Raw genomic sequence first — 20,615 nt, forward strand, 5'->3', positions numbered from 1 at the left:
AAAAGGTTACTCTTGGTTACCAAAACTACCTACAATTTCTTCTGAGGACTCTCTCTCTGGTTTAAACAAGCGTTCTGCTATTGTTTGTTGTATTCTTCTTGGTTTTCTGTTCTCTCATGCATTTTTGGCGTTGCATCTATTAAAATTTCCTCTCTTTTGTCAGAGTACCTGTTTCAAACTTCACGATGTTACATTTGTGACATCAGGTAAGCCTTTCCGAAGTGCAGTTAGCGCCCGTACACGGAGGGCTGTACCACAGCTTCAGGTCCTGCCTGAGGGTTGTCGTACAGCAAAACCCACGGCAAAGAGATGGAACGAGTTGCGGTTCCACACCAAAGCACGCAGTCGTGGCTGCTCCCCGCAGCTCCTCATAGCATCTTTTCCGACCCATGGACATGCGTATGCCCTTCGTGCAGCCACACTTCCACAGGCAACCCAGGTTCACGGTCGCCTTGGGTTTTGAATGGAGCAATCTTTATGGAGGCACGTACGTCAGCTTCGAACAAGTGACAATCTCTCTAATAGCTCAGAATGCCTTTTAAAGATGTTAAATGTTCAACCATCTTTTAAACACCTCACCTCTTTAAATTAAAAAGAACACCGGTAGGTACTTTTTTGACACCAATTTAAAAATTTTGAAATACAGATATGTATATACACGCACATGTATGTATATCTATTTTGCATGTGCAATTTAGGAATTCCCACTTGGCAAGCATCTTCTCTTTCTGCATTTTGAATGAAAACAGCTTGGGTTTTTTTCTGGTACTGATTTCCTTTCTGTGTAACTAGAAAAACTAATTCATTGAGCCCCACCTGTGGTCCTCAGACCTCTTTCACACAAATAAAATTGTATTTGGCAGTTCTCAAACATCCAGTGACAGCAGAATTACATTTTTATGTTCTATTCTTCATATTTTAATAGAAATCAGAATGCTCTGGATTATTGTCTGTTACACTATTATACAAAATTTATTTAACCTGACATCAAAATGCCAATCAACAATGACAACCTGCTGAAAAGTAGCGTAATTATTAAAACTGCTGGAGGGATGAGTTGGCTGAAGGGGAAGCAGCAGCAGAGAAGGAATTCTCTTAATGGAAAGAAGAGTGAAAAACACAGAACGAAGCTCAGGAAGGTCTTATAGAAGATTCATGGAGAAAGTATATAAAATTTAAAAAAAAAAAAAATATCTCATACTGCTTCTTTGTTTACCTTGCTGCTGAACACGTAGCATGCGGGACCAACTGGTGCCTGACTTTAACTACAGAAAATTGATAGCAGCCGTACTTCAGCAGGGTTTAGGAGTAACTACTTCCTGGCTTGCATACCTCTCTGTAAAATATCTCCATACACAGCTTCATATATTCTCCAACAGATAGGGCACATCAAGTCAAGGAACGTGAAAGTGTTTATTTTAATTTACCACAAACGCATTAAAAGTAAGCCACCATTTGTTATTCTTGTCAGTTCTTTATTGGTTTTCATCCTAAAGACTAGCACATTTACAGCATACGTGGATTGGATGAACTAGAATATATAAAACAGTAGCCATATGTTTATGATATATTAATACTGCCCAAAACCAAATAAATAAAAATATCTCAATGCACGAAGCCTGGCAAATACAGTTGTGTTGGGACAAAACAGTGTTGTATTATACAATAATTTTACATGTATAAATGAAACAAAAGGCAACTGTGCTGTAGGTACTTTCACAGAACATACACAGAACATACTTGGCAACAGTTTTCTTTTTTTACCTCTGTATGCTTTATAATTTAAAAAACGTACTCAAAAAAGAACATTAGACAGAACTTCATTTTACAGTAATCCTTAAATTCGCCTCTCCTGTGCAACAGAAAAGCTGACTTCACCCTTGTGAAGCGTCCTATGTGGATTTCAAGTTTCAGTTTTTCTTTTTTGATGAACTGCTCGAGATCTTACTGTTCATTATGCCCTTTAAACAAGCCCGTCGATGTGCATGTACTGACAATGTGGTATATACAAAATGTCAGGTGGACAACAATGTTTTACATGTAAGCATACGGAAACCAGAATATTTTAAACAAAATAATGCAGTACTTGAGACCGGTATTCCACCACTTTAAAAAGGTGAGCAAAAACCATGCATGTACAAAATTCGGCAACTTTTTCTGATTACATTGGTATACAAAATAAATAAAGGCTCGCTAAGCTCTAGAGTAGACCTAATGATTGCTGGCCACAGCCTAAGAGAGTGGCTCTGCTAATTGTTACAACAGACCTCTCGTTATTTGCTTCTGAAGCTGAACATTGGAAGATTTTTAGTGTAACAATACAGGACTTAAAATATAATTAACTATGTTTGAAATATACAAAATAAAATTATCAACTCATAAAAACTAAGGGATATAGAGAGTATCATTTATACAAAAATAAATGTAGCATTTAATAATGGGCCAGGGACTGAAGGTTGAGCAGAACTAATGGAGTAACACGTCTAAAGAGATCCCATTGAAAAGTTTTTCACCATACATTTGTTTACATATTAACAATAAAATAAAATCAACATTTATTAATTGGCGAACGGGGTTTGTAAGATTTCCAAGGGACTGTTCTACAGTAGATGACTTGTTCAGACCTGGGATAGGTACTACAATACATTGATTTTGCGCGGAACTCAGTGTTTTGTTATCCTAGAGAGACTGAAATGATGGTAACAACCTAGATCAGCAGAACTCTCTGACCTGGCTTTGTGACGTGCTGCTCAGTGTTAAACTGCAAAAAGCAAAATGCAAAAACTGCTAGACCTGGAACCCCCAAACCTACATGGGAGCAGAATGAACATGACTGACTGATAGAGCAGTGACAGCACAGACAAACATCAGTGAGAGGGAGAAAGAAATCAGAAAACAGCCATATACTTACCTGGCTGTTGCTGCTCTCACAAGAATAAATGAGCAGATTTTTCTATTCTAAAGCTTATATCCTTAGGAACCAAGAAGGAGAGGGCACAGTGTGCTGAACAAAGCTAGCCAGAGATGACTTAATCCTGTTAAAATTTGGAAATGAATGTTTACCTGCTTTTTAAAAAGGTATCTTAGCTTCAAAGGCATTCTTTGTGAGATTATTTCTGAGGAGATCTGTTGAACATTTTTTATCAAATGCTATCAAAGTGATCACCTTAGTCATAAGCTAGAACACATCTGAGGTTCTCGCACATTAGCAGTAGCACATGAGCAACTGCTTTCTATCAACATGGGGCATCGCTACCTTCCTCAGAAATACCCTGAAAACAGTCATACTGCCCCCCCAGGATTCTGAACATCTGCCCAGGTAAAATGCAAAGGTAAACAGAAACCAATTTTGGTTATGGAGTAACGGGGATGCGTTGGGCACTTTGACCATTTTTGTATTGACATACAAAATTGATATGGAAAAAAAAAATCAACACTAATAAAAAAAATGTAACCCCCCCGAGATACTAATGCTTACAATCCAGAAGTGACATAAAAAGCTACGGGTAAAAATGTGTTAATTAATATACAATACCATGGAGCATACCGAACATGTCACCTGCAACATGAGCAACTTGCTTGTTGCACTTGCCTTATAGTTTGCAGGGGCAGGGGGCACTGTTGCTGGTATTAATGGTTAAGCATCATTATGTTTTTGAAACCTTTTTTAAAATCAGTTAAGATGTGTGCCCAAGCCCATCTCTGCTGAAGAAGACGGGAATTTGTTTTATTTGGACAGAACTAGAAACTAGACCTCATATGCCTGGCCTTTTATGTATTGTTAATTTCATATATGAAGATGGCATCCTATATACAGTAAAACAATTTATACTCCTGGCTTTTATTGTGCTAATTTTTTTTTTTAAAAGTTAAACTTGTTTCTTGATTGTAACAGTGCACTCTACAGTTATTAGACTTTCTAGGATCCAATCCCTTTTTATTTACAACTTCTGAGTTTTACTCTCAGTTTTAAAAAGTTTATGAAAAGCTCAATCTCAAGTCAACTCAGTATAAAAAGATGTTATGTGAAACAGCTGCCTACACGCCGTTCCTAAAGTCCTTGCCCATCCAGGAGGTACCTAGCTATTTGCATATAGGTAATTATTAAGTAGCACAATATCTGTTCGTCTTACATACACTGAAGGCTATTTAAACGGGCAGAGAGTCATCACACTATTCTCAAGCTAAGGTGTCAGAATAACTGTTACTATAGATTCCAATTCTGTAAGTAACATGCTCTGTATAACCTAGCGAAATGTACAAAAAGGTTATTTATCTCTTCTGGATGACAAAATCATGTATTAATCTAGAGTGTATCCACATGTTTTAATGGAACAGCAATTAAAGGACATAGTATGCTTATGTTTCAACTTTTCCATAAGTTCCTTCTGGAGGCCTGTAATACTTTGGGAAAGCCTTCAGCTGCAGGGAATTAAATGCATACTTGCGACATCCAACATTCTTCATTGTATTTTCTCGCCGACAACCCTCACTGGGGAAAAAAAACAAGCACAAAAAATGACAGCAGTAAAAAGGAAAAAAAAAAAAAAAAGACTTAAACTAAGATGAAATGAACTGGTTATTTTATAGCATTAACAAAAAGTTGGTTATATTTAATGAGCGTCTTAATTAATTTGCCACTGCAAATATTAAAAATGATGGCTCATCATACAATGCTAGTAAGAAGCACACAGAATGGATACATGCTATGTCTGACTGGTAGTTTTGCATTTCTAAAAAGCAGCAGTGCATCTACTGAGAAAGCTCTCTCGTGATGGTTTCATGTATTTCAGGGTACACTGTTGTGGAGTTCACATGCCGCTTCATTGCACAAGGGATCCCAAGAGATTGCTTACAAGCAGTTCTGCTAATTTATTAGTATATTAGCTGAAAAAGAAAAACTGCTGTTCTCTCAGTAAGAGCTTTACAGTAATTTCATTGTTCCCTGTACGTCAGTATTATCAGTACTTACTTAAAGATTAGAGCTGATACAAAAATAATGACTTTCCGGTTATCTCTGCATGCATAAATTGACTTGAAAACCAACATAGTCTAAAAAAAAAAAAAATCTTAATCATGAAATAGCAGCTTTGTGTGGGTGCAAAAAAGATTGGCTGCGTTGGCAGTCACGACCCCAAGGAAACAAAGCTGTGCAGAATTTAATTTTTACCCAGTGTTTTGGTACAACTGCCCCACATTACAAAGAGGTTCTGTGCTACAATAAAAAACTACTCCAGTTTTAAGGCTTCTTTACACTTGTAAATCTACTTCAGAGTTCCTTTGATTATATCCAAAAACAGACGTACAAAGAGGAAGCACTATCTTTTAAATACATATTATAAATCAATTTAGGCTTGCAGGAGAATGTCTTTCCTTGATAGAGAACTGAAACCTAAACAATGATTTAATACTAGAACTTCATGGCAAAGCGTACAGTACACCATCTTATGGTAGAAATGTCATGTTATGCCTGTCTTGGAGATGGCTGCAGCATCTATCGGATAAACTGTGGTCATCTGATTCCAGAGGAGGGTTTGGATTCTGGTTCAGTTTGAAAGCTCTCTGCTCTTACTGACCTCCCTGTTCTTCTAATTTTGGTTAATTAAACTGACTGTAACTCTGTTCTGTATGTACCACCTAGTTTAACTTCATAGAACATTGTAACTTTTTGCTCTAAGAAACAGTTTAAGTTTGAAATTTGCCTCTGGAGCACATTCCGTGACTGCCTTTTATAGAACGGGTCGTACGTGATGACACTATTTTTTGTGGCATTGTTTTGTATTTTACAGAACCCGCCCACAGGTCGTTGCAGTCAAATAGATTCATCAAAAATTTGCACAAATTATAGTTCACAGTACTAATAAAAACAGTAAGTTTAAATAGCGTATATGGGATAGCGGATGAGCATTTTCACTCCGAGTGAATCATTCTGTTCATAATTCATTCCACTGCATCTGGTTATTGCCCATGTCCCTCTATGGCAAGGTGGGCCACAGAGATGGTGACAAAGATGTATTTCACACACCATTTCATGTGCCACGTGCCAGAAGACTGCTGGAGACACATAAGCAGTATGCGCTACAGCATTTTAAATCTGAATGCCTGAACGAAAGCACAGACCAAGCTAAAGAAGAAAAAAAGACAAAAACTTGTCCCCACCAAAGTTTAAGAAAAAAAGACATTGTTTTCAAAAAGCCTAGGCTTTCATTCCAGATGAACTTAAGGGTGCTCTTACTGTAGGCCTAATAATAGTCATGAGCAAAGCCTTCATACTTTATTTAAACAGATTCATAATCTCCAGGAGTTCAGTGGAGATACTCCTACTAAAGTTACTTTCACATCTGGTTAGACCAAACCCAGGACACTCATCCCATTGCAAGAACAAGGCCACAGTCCAACCTGATATTCCTTCACTTTGTAAAAAGGTAGATTTTTGGAACCCATAGCAAATGAACCAGTGTTAATCAGAGAGAAGAGATGATTTGTATGGAGACGCAGTGGTACCAGATATCAGCACAGGACGTGGATATGTCCAATACCATCATACCATGATTTTAAATCTCATCAGCAGGAAGGCTTTGCCTAAATTCATTGCAACTAAAAATGAATAGGATACATGTATACGTATGTGTGTGTGTGTATATGTACGTATGTCTGTCTTTCTGGGCTTTTTTTCTCTCAAGAACAAAATTGGAAGAACAGTGAGGAAAAATGCCAAGAGATAGTGTACTGTACAGTCTGAATTCATGAAGACACAAATGTAACCACATACTTTTTTTTTTAGTTAGAATATTCACCAAATTTAGGATTTTATTCTAATTTTTATTGTGGTTTTTTTTCTTTTTTTAAGCTTTCTCTCAGAAGCTGTCAGATTCCATTAATACTCATAATAAAAGCTATAGCTACCTATATTTTTTGAGCAAGTTAATAATAGTAGAAAATAGAAATCACAGTACTAGAAGAGTTCTCCTCAGAAGCCCAATTTCCTATTATCTCAGGCACCAAGCGAAGTAAATCCCTTTATGAATTTAGCAAACTACATTAAATGAGGTTAGGTATTTTCATCAGCTATTGCTATTGACAAGCTCTGTCAGGCCACTGCATCAACAAAATCTTTCTATTTCAATAGGCCTCTCCCAGTTTGGTGTTATATATAAATGATGATCAAATTTCAGCTGCGCTTATTCTGCGTGATTAAACTAGGTAAGCCATTTTAGTCTCATCACTTAAATAAATGTTAACCTACCATCATTCGTTTACCACTAAGTCACTATCAACATCATAATTTATTAAAGCTGTCCAACACTTAAAAATAGAAATAACAGTAATATTTAGTCTAGTGTAATTAAAACAAAGCCCAATGGAAAACCTCAAACCCACCTACTAAAGGAGCTAACTGATACCTCCCTCTTCTTGCCTGAAAGATTAAAGACTAACTTCTAGGATGATAATGACCCTGTTTCAGAACAAATTCTATAACAGAGCACCTGAAACAGATGATGGATCATTAGCAGGCTAATGCCAATTACATCCTCTTCCTAATCACAAGTCATTCTCTTTATGTCTTTAATACAATTACAAAATGCAGATCTACAAATAGAATGAAATAATTCTGCATGCAGCGCACCGCAAGTTGTTTTTTGAGTGGGTACACTAGTCTATTGGAACATACTTAACCATGAGAAAGGAACAAGACTATGGTTCTACAAACTGTTCAGTAATGTAATTTGGATATTATGCTTTGAAATGAAGGTAGAAATTTGTTTATTTCTTTAAATAAATTTCTTATAATTTCTTATAAACCCCACCCGTGTTTTTGTTTTTCTCTTCATACCTCGTAAAAATGAAAGGCAAGATTAGCATACACCTTAAATATACAAAAAGATACAAATTCTTTTCAGACAGAGTTCCTTTCTCTGGAATACATGAAACAAGTAACACAAAACTATATTTGGTAAGAGATCTTCAGGCCGGCTAAAGTAACGAGGTAACAGGCCAATGTCAGACTATGTTACAAGCACTGAAAGCAGAACAATAATTTAAAGTTTCAATACAATTCTTTTCGATAAAATAATTTGATGTATATTTACAGTTTAGTACAATAGAAACGTAAAATTGTAAGGCATAATAATAATTCTTGGCAGACAATACTATGACACATTCCTTTGTCCAGCAGGTACCAAGTGGCAATACACATTCAAGCACTTTTTTTGGTTTTGTTTTTTTTTTAACCTTATCTTCACTTGCAACGTAATCTGGCCACCAGGTATGCTATGCTCAGAAACAGCCACACAATCAGTAAATTGGGGCTGAGAGCTAGTAAAGGAATAGAGTAGAGGAGGCTGGGATCTAGTCTGAAATCTCGGATGGGCACCAAGCCACTCAAGTTCTTCTGGGTGACTACCTCCCGTGTTCCAATGCTGTGAAAAGGAAGAAGGTTGGGAGGAGGGAAAATAAAACAGAAAGGAAGACGGACATGCAAATGAATGTATAAAAAGAGATGGCAACACAAGGTGGTCAAGAAAATGAAAATACATGGAAGAAAGCACAACAAAACCAGAAGATGAAGTAAAAGAAAGAGTGGGAAAACATCTCAAAAATATGTATCAGCACAATTACAGAAATAAGGAGAGGGAAAGAGAATAAAAGAGAAAAATAAGAAAGAAGTACTGTAGTCTACTGAAAATAAACACATGTAGGTTGAACATAAATGGTTTTCCATGTTCATTCTTTCAGATTACCAAGCAATAATATCCCATGCTGCTCGGCCATGCTTCCGCATGCTGCAAAGAAGTGGAGCTCTGAAAAGCAAGCTGAACATGAATAACCATTGTAGTATTTGACCCTTTCAAACATCTTTCCATGTAGTCTGCAGTGAAATAATTTAACTTCTTAACTACCTGCTCAATATGTAAACAAAAGCCCCAAACCACCCACTGATTTTTCTGCTTCAACATGAATTCAAGTGTGTATCAATATGCTTTCCAAAATGCACGTTTCTGAAGTGCCTCAATATATGCATGTGAAGGCAAGACATGCTGCACAGCCCATCTTATGATGCCCCTGCTTCCTCCATTGCTTTGAGCACAGAAGGCCTATAGCAGAGAACACCTCTTCAGGTAACCTGAGGCTTTGTAGTGGGGTGTTTCATTTTGGATCACTCTTATACCCTGCGCAGTCCAACTCTACTTTTAGTTTACAAAACCCAACAACTAAACGCAACCTGTGAGCCTGACCCTGTTAGAACAAGTACACTCACTCCATCCATAAAGGGTGACACATAACCTTGCTGGTTGCATAGCAAGGTTAGGTAACCAACAGACAATGTCTTGGAAGACATCAGAGATACTCTGGAGGGGGTGAAAGAGAAAAATAGCCTTCAGATGTTGGCAACACTTCAAGTCAAATGGAATTAGGTGGGCAGGGAACTAAACCAACTGTATTTCTGATCTGGATTAACACATCCAAATTGGTGATCAAAATATGTTTTTCACTCCTGGTGCCTACACTGGATAAGGGCAGATTGAGTCTGTGATGCCTATGAATCCCAGTTATCTTTGTAGTGCTGGAGGAGGGGGAAATAAGTACCTTTGAGAAGAACCCACAATCACACATGGCAGTGGGAAGGGCAAGTAGGATACACAGCAGTATCTAGGCTTGACTCATTTCCACCCCGAGAGGGGTGCAGCCCTGAGACTGCACTGAACTATAGTGTAGGTTTGAGTTTTCTCCACCAGCCAATACCTAATGTCCACCTAAAAGAAGGATAAAAGGAGCACCTGAGCTCAAGGCTGACCTGAGGACTGGACTTACAAGTCAATGCAGCTGCAGTCTCCCACGTATTTGAAAGGCAAGTACTCTCCTTCCTGCCTGGGCTACTGCTGAATAAGAAGAGCACATACAGGAATGTATCTGGTACAGGTAAGAAAAAAAAAATATATTTGTTGGCAATTGCCTGGGCATAACTATGCACTGAAAGGTACTCAAAATATAGAAAGACCTCTGAAGGAGATGGTGAGGGAATATTAAACGAACTGGAGTGTGATCAGTGAGCAGAAAGCTAATGTTGACTGGAAAGTGGTGGATAAAGGGAGTGTGGGGAGGAGGTAGAGGAGTTGGGAACGAAGGAGTGAAGTACTTGGGCCTGGGAAAAAAAGAGGTTGTGGAGAGAAGGTATTTTAATTTTTGTCTTTGTTTCTTACCATCCAAATCTATTGGCAATAAATTAATTTTCTTTAAGTTGAGTCTGTTTTGCCTGTAACAGTAACTGGCAAGTGATCTCCCTGTCTTTATCTCAACAAACAAGCTTTTTCATCGTCTTTTCTCCCCCTGTCCTGTTGAGGAGGCGGAGTGAGAGAGTGGCTGGGTGGGCGTCTGGCAGGTGGCCAAGGTCAACCCACCACAATTTTATTCTTAAATCAGGTCAACCAGTGAAAAAATCCAACCAAACTTTTAATGGTTGTTTTATTGGAGTGAGTGGTTGTATCCAAACATGACTAGAAGCAGCTAGAAGCGATTATTTCCCTCACCCCATTTCCAGCTGCTTTTCAAGAGCCCCTATTGGAGACAGCTCTTCTCTGTTGGCTGAACTGCTTGTGTCACAACTTCCTAATTGGTTTAATGAAAACCTTAAACGTGTAAAAGATTTTGCTACCCAGGCTGACTTTGACTGAAACTGGATTAGACTATATTCACACAAACAGCTCCACCAGCGTATCTGACAGGACAGTAATCTGGTAGGAGGAGGGAGGGCAGGGAGACACAAGTCTAGTGAGGAGTGTTGGCACTGCTGCAGATGGAAGAGGCTATGTGATCCAGTTGGACTTTGACTCTTGAGCTGCCTTTACTGGCCAGGTAGTCGTTTCCTCTGTAGCTTGGACTTCCAGACATATCATCATGATTTTACTATTTGTAGGCTGAGAGTTACTATGTATTTGATTTGGGACAGGAAAAGTTGTGACTTATTTACAGAAAAGTGAGTTTATTCTAATAGGATATTTGTTTCTAAGGTGAAAGTCACAAACTTGTACCTGTGAATTTCTACAAGAATCCACAAGGAGCACTCAATGTTCTCTCCCTGATGTCCATGCTCACTGAACAAAATTATCACAGATACGTAATTATCACAAGACTAGGAAGGAAACAAAGTCTCTGAGGATGAGTAAGTGGGAACTAACACCTCTGAAGACCAGCATCACATGGAAGACGAGGGTGCTTTCTTCATTTTTCAAGAACAGTGTAAGCAAGGATGCTTTTCTTCTCTGGAAAGTTACCAGTAGAAAAGAAATGAAGTACTTTCTTTGACTCCCACAACTTAATAGTGCTTCTTCCCTGCCCTTCCAACTGCCCCAGAAACTTCAGAAGCCTTAAAGACTGAACCGAGCGCTTGTTTTCTTGTACAATTACACAGATAAAAGATCCAAGTTAAAAGAAAAAGCAAGTTTTCTGAATGCCCTGGAAGTAATTTGCAACTCTCTCACTTCGTATGTCTGTCATCTAGGTCAGGTTATCCTGTCCAGGTTGAAATGGGTTTGGGTAGAGTTGGTATCCTACATGTTTGTTCCATAATCACATCTCTCATTAAGCTCTGTTAATTCTGTGCCATTGCTCCTCAGCAGAACTGGCAAATAATTTTAAAAACACAACAACCTACCCCAAACAGCAATGAGATGTGAGGAAGAAAGAGTAACGGGCTTGAAGAATGGTCTAATCTTAGTATTCCCTCAGGACTAGTCAGTATTTGTTCTGCACAATCTCTCTTAAGTCAAAGATTTAACAGAAGAAGAGAAAGTCACGTCTTTCACCTGTTAGAGCAAGTCCCTGATGTTGCTAGAACACACTAGCCAAAGGCTTTGATTAAATTGGCCCTCTTTCAATATCCCTGTGTAGGTCAACATAAAGCAATGCGTTTCTTGGGTCAATATTTTATCTGATTCTGTGTTATATTAAATTGATAGTCTGAAAGTCCAAAACAATGTTGTTATTAACTTTTGTCTCTACTGTGTCCATGACTGCATTAAAAAAAAAAACCACTTTAACTCAGTAACTAATTTAAAGAAAATAACAAGATTCCTAGTATTATACTCATTCAGTTCTTATTCTTACTAAATAAACAACTGTGCAACAAAGCTTTTTTTCTTTCAGATGTCTAAGTTGACAAGTTGCATAATTCAAATAGAGATATTTGAGAGCCACTTAGCTTCATTTTAAGTTAATAACTTCTCCCTCAAAAAGCTGTTCCGGGCTTTGTTTCTAATACCAAGGTTTACCTACTCTCTGAATGCCGTTTTCAGGCACTGTACTAACCCTGTAACAACGCAGCAAAAAGTGCAGGAAAAAAATGAAAATAAAAAAGTCCAGTGACATCCAATTAGATGTAGATATAAAAATCAAATTATTAGTGGAGGAGGCTGCAGGTGTCATTATATGAGACATTTTCCTTCTAGGTAACTGAAGAGTAAGAAAGGGTCAAACAGCAAAAACATACAGAAAGGATAAGAGAATTGAACACTCTAGAGAATTTGGTGAGAAGACACACAGTACAGTACATTCAGTAAGAGTGAATGTTGAAAAACAGGACTGAACAGCATTGTTGAACTACATTGATAAAGACTAAAGCTAGATTTCTTATCCTTTCTTTTGGTATGTGAGTTACGGAGTTTTCCAGCAGTGCTTGAAACAAGGCATTGAACAACAGTAAACAGATTTTCTTTTTTTTTTTTTTTAAGTACAGTATTTAATTCTGCAAACGTCTCTGCTGCTTCAGAATACAGAACATCATTATATTGATAGGACAACAGCACACTGACACGTTGTGATGAAATTTGGTTGCTGTATTGTGAAACACTCATACTGACATTTCGCCCAGTGAGCGGCGTTTCACTGCTAAAGAATACACGTGGCAAACCACTGCAAACTGCAAGTGTCTATGTTTCCAAGAACAAAAGACAGGTCATCCCTGAGAAATCTGCCTGATCTAGAACTAAGAAACCCAGTGCTATGACAGTTAAGGTAACCTCAGCATTAAACAACTTTCAAAGAAGCACCAGTTTCCTGTTCTGTAAGCTCAGCATTAATTGAAAACACGTTTTTACATGCTCCTCTGAAAACTCCTGATTCACTACTGAAAACTAACGCCCATCTGATCCAAATCTGGTAACAACCAGATTTAGAATGTGCAACTCACTAATACATGCAAGGGAGGGATGAATTCTAGCAGCCAGTTTTGCAGTTTTCTGGCTTTATTTTACTTTTTTTACCTTTTGATAGAAACAGAGACCACTGCTCCTCTGCAGTTTGCATGGTTCCTCATTGAGGAATAAGTGACGCAGTCAAACTCTTACCTCCTCATACACTCCAGAGCCTGCGTGAAGACCTGTGGAGCCATTCCATGTTCGTGCTGTAGGATCAAACACTGCTCTAGGGTGACCGACATGGCAGTCCTATCCTTGGCACTTTTACAGCTTGTAAACCGAACACCATTTAGTCTGCGGCATATCTAGAAATGGGACATACAATTCATCATTCCTTCTTCATGCATAACCTTCTGTCAGAGAACACACCTGTACTTCTCCTCAGAGAGACACAAATGTTGTGTAGGACTTTGATGCCAAAAGTTGTCATCGTTGAAAGAGCAAAGCTTCGTTACATGAGTTGCAGGTAAAATACTGATGTGGAAAATACATTTTATCTCCCCATGTCTCATTCTAGAGGAGGATTAATCTGGCAGCATTTCCAAGCTATATGCAAGCAAATGAAGAAATTCGAACATAGCAGTAATAAAAAAGGGAAAAATACATATGCACACAGAAAATAAACTGAACTATGCAGAGATGCTTAGATTAATAAATACCTCAGCAGCTTGCCAAAGGATATCAACGTTCTTATTTTTCCTTGCATGTACGTTTTGTCCCAGAAATCTTAACAGTTCAGGCAGGCACGTCTGACTACGAGATCGAGGTAGACCTATAAAACAAACAAAACCAACTTCACTTATTTACCTGTATTCAACATTTCTACAAAGATAAGTTACATGGAAAGTGTTCCTACATGCCTGTTGCAAACACAGTCATGTTTTCTTGAAACTATCAAAGCTTACAACAATTAATCCAATTCTTAATTGCTTAGTGCCACCAACAAAACAAATTCAAGCTTCATTAAACTCAACTGGAAATATACATTCAGGTTACTTAAAACTTCAGGGGCTCAGAATCTGATAGCAATATAACAGTAGAGTGAACAAAGGCAGCAAGATTGGTATAGTATCTTGGTTTGTGTGTCACAGATGTGCTTGCTTTCATACACTGTTCATAACTGTATATAAACATGTAACTGCCCATATTATCGCCCCTCAGAGGTGACAGCGTATCATGCATGTCTCCACAGAAACCCTGAAGATATCATTTTATACTCTGAGCATATTTTCAATTTTAAACTTGTGAGCTGGCCAGTTTTCCGTTACAAGAAATACTCTTTCCAATAGGACACTGCACTCCCACGATCTGTTTATTAATATTTCACTAAGTGGAAATAAATCAGTTGAAATATTTCAGAGTGCTTTCAACAGTCATCTTACATGTTCAAAGTGTTACATGTCATCTCTTATACATGTAGCAAGATACTCAAAGACAATCAACAAGTATTAAATAGGTAATCTTTTTTTTTTTTAAGGGGTAACTACAGAGGACACCAACGAAGGCTGTGACTGGATAGGTAAGGCTGTATGCACTGTTAAAAAATGACTATGTGACAAAAAGAACCCCGCACGGGTGATACATGAGGTTTTCTTTTTGGACCACACCTCGTCTCACAGCAGATAGTATGTTAGCAATATTGGGTCTATCCTGGTCTGCTCTGCCTGAACTCTACACCTAGAAAGTAATACCTGTAAAAAAAAAAAAGGGTGCACAGACCATCTCCCCAGGTATTTCTAAAGACAAGGAGAGGCTAATGGAACAAGGACAAGGAGCTAATGAAGGTAAGACAGTCATTCACTTCTTAGAAACTCTGCAGTGCTTAGAATTAAGAGCACAGGGACAAGGACAGTGGATCAGGAATCAGTTTCCCTTGTGTATTGTTCTTGAAGGGAACATTTCCTATAAGCTGCCAGCAGATACTTCACCGGGCCTCTTGTCCTCTAAAATGATCGGTTCAGTTTTCCTTTTGCCTGTACTTACCACAGACTACACCACTGGCTGGTCATAATAACCACTTGTTTTACAGTTAAATGTAAAATGTTATTCTCTCTTGACAAGGGTTCATGGAAAAGTATGTTTCACTTTGTACGTCCTAAATATCACCACAGAGGAGGTACAAAACACACCCTCAGACCTTCCTTATGACAAGCACAGTCCCAGGTTTGTCCATATAGTCTCAGCTTTTCACAGGGCATCTCTAACACATCTGCTGGGACACCTGCAATATTTTTTTCACACTTCTAATCAAAACATTTGCTTAATGTTTATAACCACAAACCATTTGTCCAAGCTGGATTGCAAAACCAGGTACAATATGTCTGCATTTACCCAGAACAAACAGTGAAGCAGAAGAAAGTTTTGGTAGAGAACAGATTTTCCCCCTTTGTGGTATTCATTTCATGTGGCAGGGATCAATGTAATGACAAGTAACCAGAGTAAGCGAGAAAAGGAAGGTGAACACAAGACAATTCTGTTTTCTTTCACTGTTAAGGTGCACGTTAATGCCACCTGTCCAACATGGCACGCCAAGCTTATTCACAACTTCAAGTTACTTGAAGAAAAACCTGTGGTATCAGGAGTAAGTGTTAGCAGTAAATGAGAAACTCAAGGTCATGACACCACTGCTGTTTAAAAATAGAGGAGAATAAGTATAAAGTCAAAACAAAGTCCAAAAAACATGAAAAGAGAAGGAACAAATGACAGGAAAGAAAACAGACTGCAGGATAAAAAAAAAGTTTCAGGAAAAAAGGCAAAAGCTAAAAGATCAATATCAGAGGTTTGGGGATGAGGGAAGAGACACAAGTGGAAAAAAAAAGTGAGCAAAATCTAAGAGGAGAGGAAGGAGCTGAATGGGAACTATTTTTATGGAAGACCGTGGACAAAGACAGTAAGTAACGGGGAGAAAAGCAGAACAAAAATAACCTTAAATTGATTAATTTTTGAACTTTACAAGGAAGTTTGATGCTAGACTAATATATAATAAAACAAATAAAATTTTGCAGCTAGAATTTCAGAGAATTAATTATGGAGGATTACGAATGCCCAGAAGGATGGAAACAGTTTCTGCTCTCAGCCGCATCAAAAAAAAATCCAGGGTAACTGAAAGTACTATAATGTATAACAGACAGAATTCTCACTGTCCTGTTGCATGTTGCTGCATTTGTATTTTTGCAATAAAACTGCAATTGTGGGACCCATGAAATTAGCTTACAAGAGGTTTGATACTAATAATAACGAATCAACGAATTTTCACTATTTTTGTCATCACATGTAAATAACATTTATGCCACTGCCTCCCAAAAAAACAGTAACAAGCACGAAATTTTCCTATATAACCAGCAAAATTCAAGCTTGTAGCTATTGTCTCTCTTCCAGGTGCTAGACTTCTCTGTTCCTGGCTGCAGATGCAACAATTATAGGAAAGTGCCAAAGGATAAGCAGAGGGAAAGTGATTAAGTTCCTAAAAACTGGCAGTTGCTCTCTGTGCAGGTTATCATCAGTACAGAGAACGTGACCAAAAACTGCACATAAAACTGCTGCTGCTATGACCTGTCACTTTTATGCCTTCCCCTCACGGCAATCTAACTGCCTAGCTGCATGTTTATACAGTACATAGTGCCACTTAGAAAGACTGGCAAAGTAAATTAAAAAAGGAAAGTTAATCAGACTGACCTTTAAACCTCTTGAATCTGCTCTACTTAGTACTAACGTATTAAAATAGAGTTGCATCGTTTCTTGGTGGTTACTAATGCTGGTGTATCATCAACATTTAAACAACTAAGATGAAGCAAACAAATTAAAAAATCAGCCTGAATTGTGCTGTTCAACCAAATCTGCCATTAATTAGCAAATACTTACAATCATCAGGCAAAACTTCCTTGAACTGCTCAAAATAGGAATTCAACCGCACTAAGCTTTCCATGTTAATTACTTCTTGCAGTGAGGTATCTCCAAACCTTTAAAAGGTGAAGAAAGGAACAGTTAAGCCCAAGGTAAAAGGTTTCTCACCTTCTTCGAAGACAACTACATTTGGCAATATGACTACCAGAAAACAGTTTAAAGATTCATCCCATGAAATTCCTAACCATTCAAATGCAGAGTAAAGTGTAACAGAGAAGTGTTGTAGTGATTCATTACAGAATATATGAGTGTGAGGGCAAAGTGGGAACAAAAGTGAAAGAAAAATCTTGTAGAAAATAGTACTTAAAATTCTTTGGCTTTTGTGTCTCTCTTTCAATATTAAATACACATCTGGTAAATCATTTTGCCAAAATTCAAACTTTTAATAATGGATTTACTAGTTTAGTTCATACGTTAATAATAACCATGACATCAGTAGATAGGGTTGGGAACTTTGACTTCAGATATGTAAATGAGAAATATGGATCTAGGAGTAATAAACCATGAATGTAATAAATATTGTCAACAATGCCATGATTCATCTCATCTACAATGCCATGATTCATCTCATCTAACTCTATCTACATACATGTATATGCGCGCACAGTGTTGACACCTGTAACTGTGCTAGTCACCTTGGGCTCTCTTTATAGGCAACAGAGGACAACAGTCACTGCTGGAATGCCTTTGTTAGACTTTTTCTAGTTGTCCACTATCATACTGCACACTCCACCCAAGTACCAAGGCTGCTGTCACAACACGCATGTGCCTGACTTCACTGGAGCCCTCCATTAGAGCAGTCCTCTGTCAATGTGTTCTTATGGCCGTAACAGAGGGAAGCTCTGGTGGCTCTTCCAAAACTGAACAGTTTCCCTAGCAAATATAATTACATAATTATATTTTTCAGCTTTACAGGAACAGTGTTGCATTACATAAGTACTGCAATGGTATGATAAAACAAAGGTCCATTATCCTGGTTTTTGACAGTGGCCAGAAGAGGGAGTCTAGGGGAGAGTGCAAAACCAAGGGGCAAATACACAGAGATACTCAGAATGGTCTCTCAGCCTCTAGTGATCTGTCACTCACAGAGGTCTCAAGCCACAAGCAGTACCTCTGTGTTAAATAGCACATGATAGATTTCCTCTTCTGTAAATTCTCTTCTGAACCACATAAACCTGCATTAGACTCAAAGACATGAGGTAAGGAGCTCCACAGCTATGTGCCATATGAAGAAGGACCTCCTTTTGTTTGTTTTGCATTTGACAGCTTCATTTAATATTCCCTTGTTTGTGTACTGGAGAAACTGAATCACTGTTAGTAATGCAACAGTGCAACTCCACAGAGACATACTTCCATCAGAACAGGAGATTGCCGAATTGCCATTAAGTTTGAGCTTGCATGACTGAATACATACTTCTCTGCTAGGGTTTGCTGCTCGTTGATTCCCACATTGAAAAGAACAGGCTGAACCCTCAGTAACATGCCACTTTGAATCTCTCGCGGCAACAAATCAAACAAGGCGCTTGGCAAAGGGATCCTCACATTAAATCCATCACTGAAAATAAAAAAACAGCTATTAGACATAAAGATCAAAAAGCTACATTCCGAGAATGTGTTATTTATGTGAAGAGGGATAACATCTAGAACATAATATGACTATTAAAAAATAAGTATCAGTCAAAACTGAGGACTTTAAGGAACTGCCATAGCTCGCTCCTAATCAGAAAAGCTATTCTAGTTCAAAAACAAACCTGCAGCAACCTGTAATGTTGATTTTAGATCCTCATGGACATTTCAATCAGATCTGCCAATTTCCTGACAAAAGCTGATTTTGCTCTGCTCATTCATACTGCAGCTCTTGTACAACTTGGGTAGAAAAAGCCAAATCTTGGCATGTCCTCATCTCATCAAGAATAAAGTATATTTGATTTTAAAATGATAAAGGCATGTGATGTTGCACATGCATAAAAGGATACATTTTTTGATACAGTAAGTAGTACTGACATTTCTGAGCAGAAGGATAGAGGCAATGATAGTAACGACCCAAGCATAAATTGAAGGGGGAGCTAACAAAAGCACTGATACAGAGCTTATGACTCAGACCTATAGGTTGTTCCTGCAGCACAACAGGTTACCTTGGGTCAGCTGAGCTACAGCAAAGCGCGCTCTGCATGCTTTATCTCATGGCAAACGTGAGGTAACACAACTTATCTTATCCCATAACATCAGTGTATGTCATATTACCCTATGTTGGAACTGCCAATACACAAGTTACTGAGGTTTGTGTGCTGTGTGTTAACCTATCAGCAGCAATACCTTGGTGTTACATCCAAGTCTTTACAGTGCAGAACTCTCAAGTATAGCATATACTCTCAGGTATAGCAAAAGAGCTCTGAGAAGTATATAATAAGGTAATGAAAATTGGTCTGTCCCACATTTACATTGGATGGACACACAAATCCTATGCTATGTCTGAAAGCAAAAAACCTGTTTTCACCTATAAATGTAAAGCTTCCAATAGTTTGCACCAAAATAAATACGCACAATTTCTTTCTTCTCTTTCTTGAGTAAAATCTAGACAGCAAAATAGCAAGCAACACTATCAGACCTGAAACTAATGAAGACGGGTTTCCTGCTGATTAGTGTCCTACAGCTGATGTCAAGTTTCAACTGAAGATTTTCTTTGAAATGAATTTTCTGTCAGCTGTCAGCCATTTCCACAGGTCTCAGCAATTTCCGTAACATACATGATTGTACTGCAGACCTCCTTCAGCCAGGGCACTTTTCATTGCATGTGAACCTTAACTTAACAAAGTTCCTCTAAATGTTTTTATCTTTGAGAATTCTAGCTCTTTTTCAGATGTGGAAGAAGTTGGGCAAAGCTCCAGGGGAGCTTGGTACAGCACACTGTAATCGAATAAGCCTTATTTCCTCCAGAAATCAATTTCAAAACTAAAAGATTCTAAAGACTCTAAAACACAGAAACATTAAAACATTGACTTTTGTGAGGCCTCTGTCCTTCCACAGCTTCCTCCCCGTCTGTGAAGTGGCTCCTTCTGGGCAAGAGCTCTATTGCAGGGGCCCATCAGCCCCAAGTTGGAAACCAGTGCAAGGCCAGCTGATAGGCAGGCTGAGGCATTCAAATTGAAGTGTGACTCTGTTGTAAACGCTTCCCATCACAGTAAAGCTGTAACAGATCACTCCCACTCCACTTGACGTGAGAATGTGAATGTTTGTTTACTTCAGACTTTTAAAATAAAATTTGCTTTTAAACTCAACCTTGAAAATATCTCTTTTTAGACATGTGGCCAAAATGTGCAGCAGTCGGGCGTTTCACAAGCATCCAAAGCCAGCTTGGCCCTGATAGTTTGGAAATTGATCCTAAATAGGCCTCACCTCAGCAGCAGCCCATCAACTGCCTGATACACGTTCCGTGTCCCGCTGTGCTAATGGCGGCCCATTACTCAGTGGCATACAGTAAAGCACTGACCAACTGATCAACAGCAGTGAATTTTACAC

General features: G+C 38.3%; 1 protein-coding gene across 18 annotated transcripts in view; it reads right to left on the reverse strand.

The window, feature by feature from the left end:
* Nucleotides 1–1,394: 1,394 nt before the first annotated feature.
* INPP4A (inositol polyphosphate-4-phosphatase type I A) overlaps nucleotides 1,395–20,615 on the reverse strand; it is a 131,212-nt gene continuing 111,991 nt past the window's right edge. For all 18 annotated transcript variants that reach the window (XM_087757858.1, XM_087757857.1, XM_087757853.1 and 15 more), the window contains 5 exons: nucleotides 18,511–18,651; nucleotides 17,055–17,152; nucleotides 13,853–13,965; nucleotides 13,344–13,498; nucleotides 1,395–4,492 (listed from right to left, as the gene is read on the reverse strand). In XM_087757858.1, the coding sequence (XP_087613984.1) occupies nucleotides 4,360–4,492; nucleotides 13,344–13,498; nucleotides 13,853–13,965; nucleotides 17,055–17,152; nucleotides 18,511–18,651 (640 nt within the window). In that variant the 3' untranslated portion in view covers nucleotides 1,395–4,359. The remainder of the gene's footprint in view (nucleotides 4,493–13,343; nucleotides 13,499–13,852; nucleotides 13,966–17,054; nucleotides 17,153–18,510; nucleotides 18,652–20,615) is intronic.

Source organism: Nipponia nippon, unplaced genomic scaffold (genome assembly GCF_047370975.1).
Source record: "Nipponia nippon isolate SJK-2023a ecotype South Korea unplaced genomic scaffold, ASM4737097v1 scaffold_2, whole genome shotgun sequence".
In the NCBI taxonomy this organism is placed as follows: Eukaryota; Metazoa; Chordata; class Aves; order Pelecaniformes; family Threskiornithidae; genus Nipponia; species Nipponia nippon.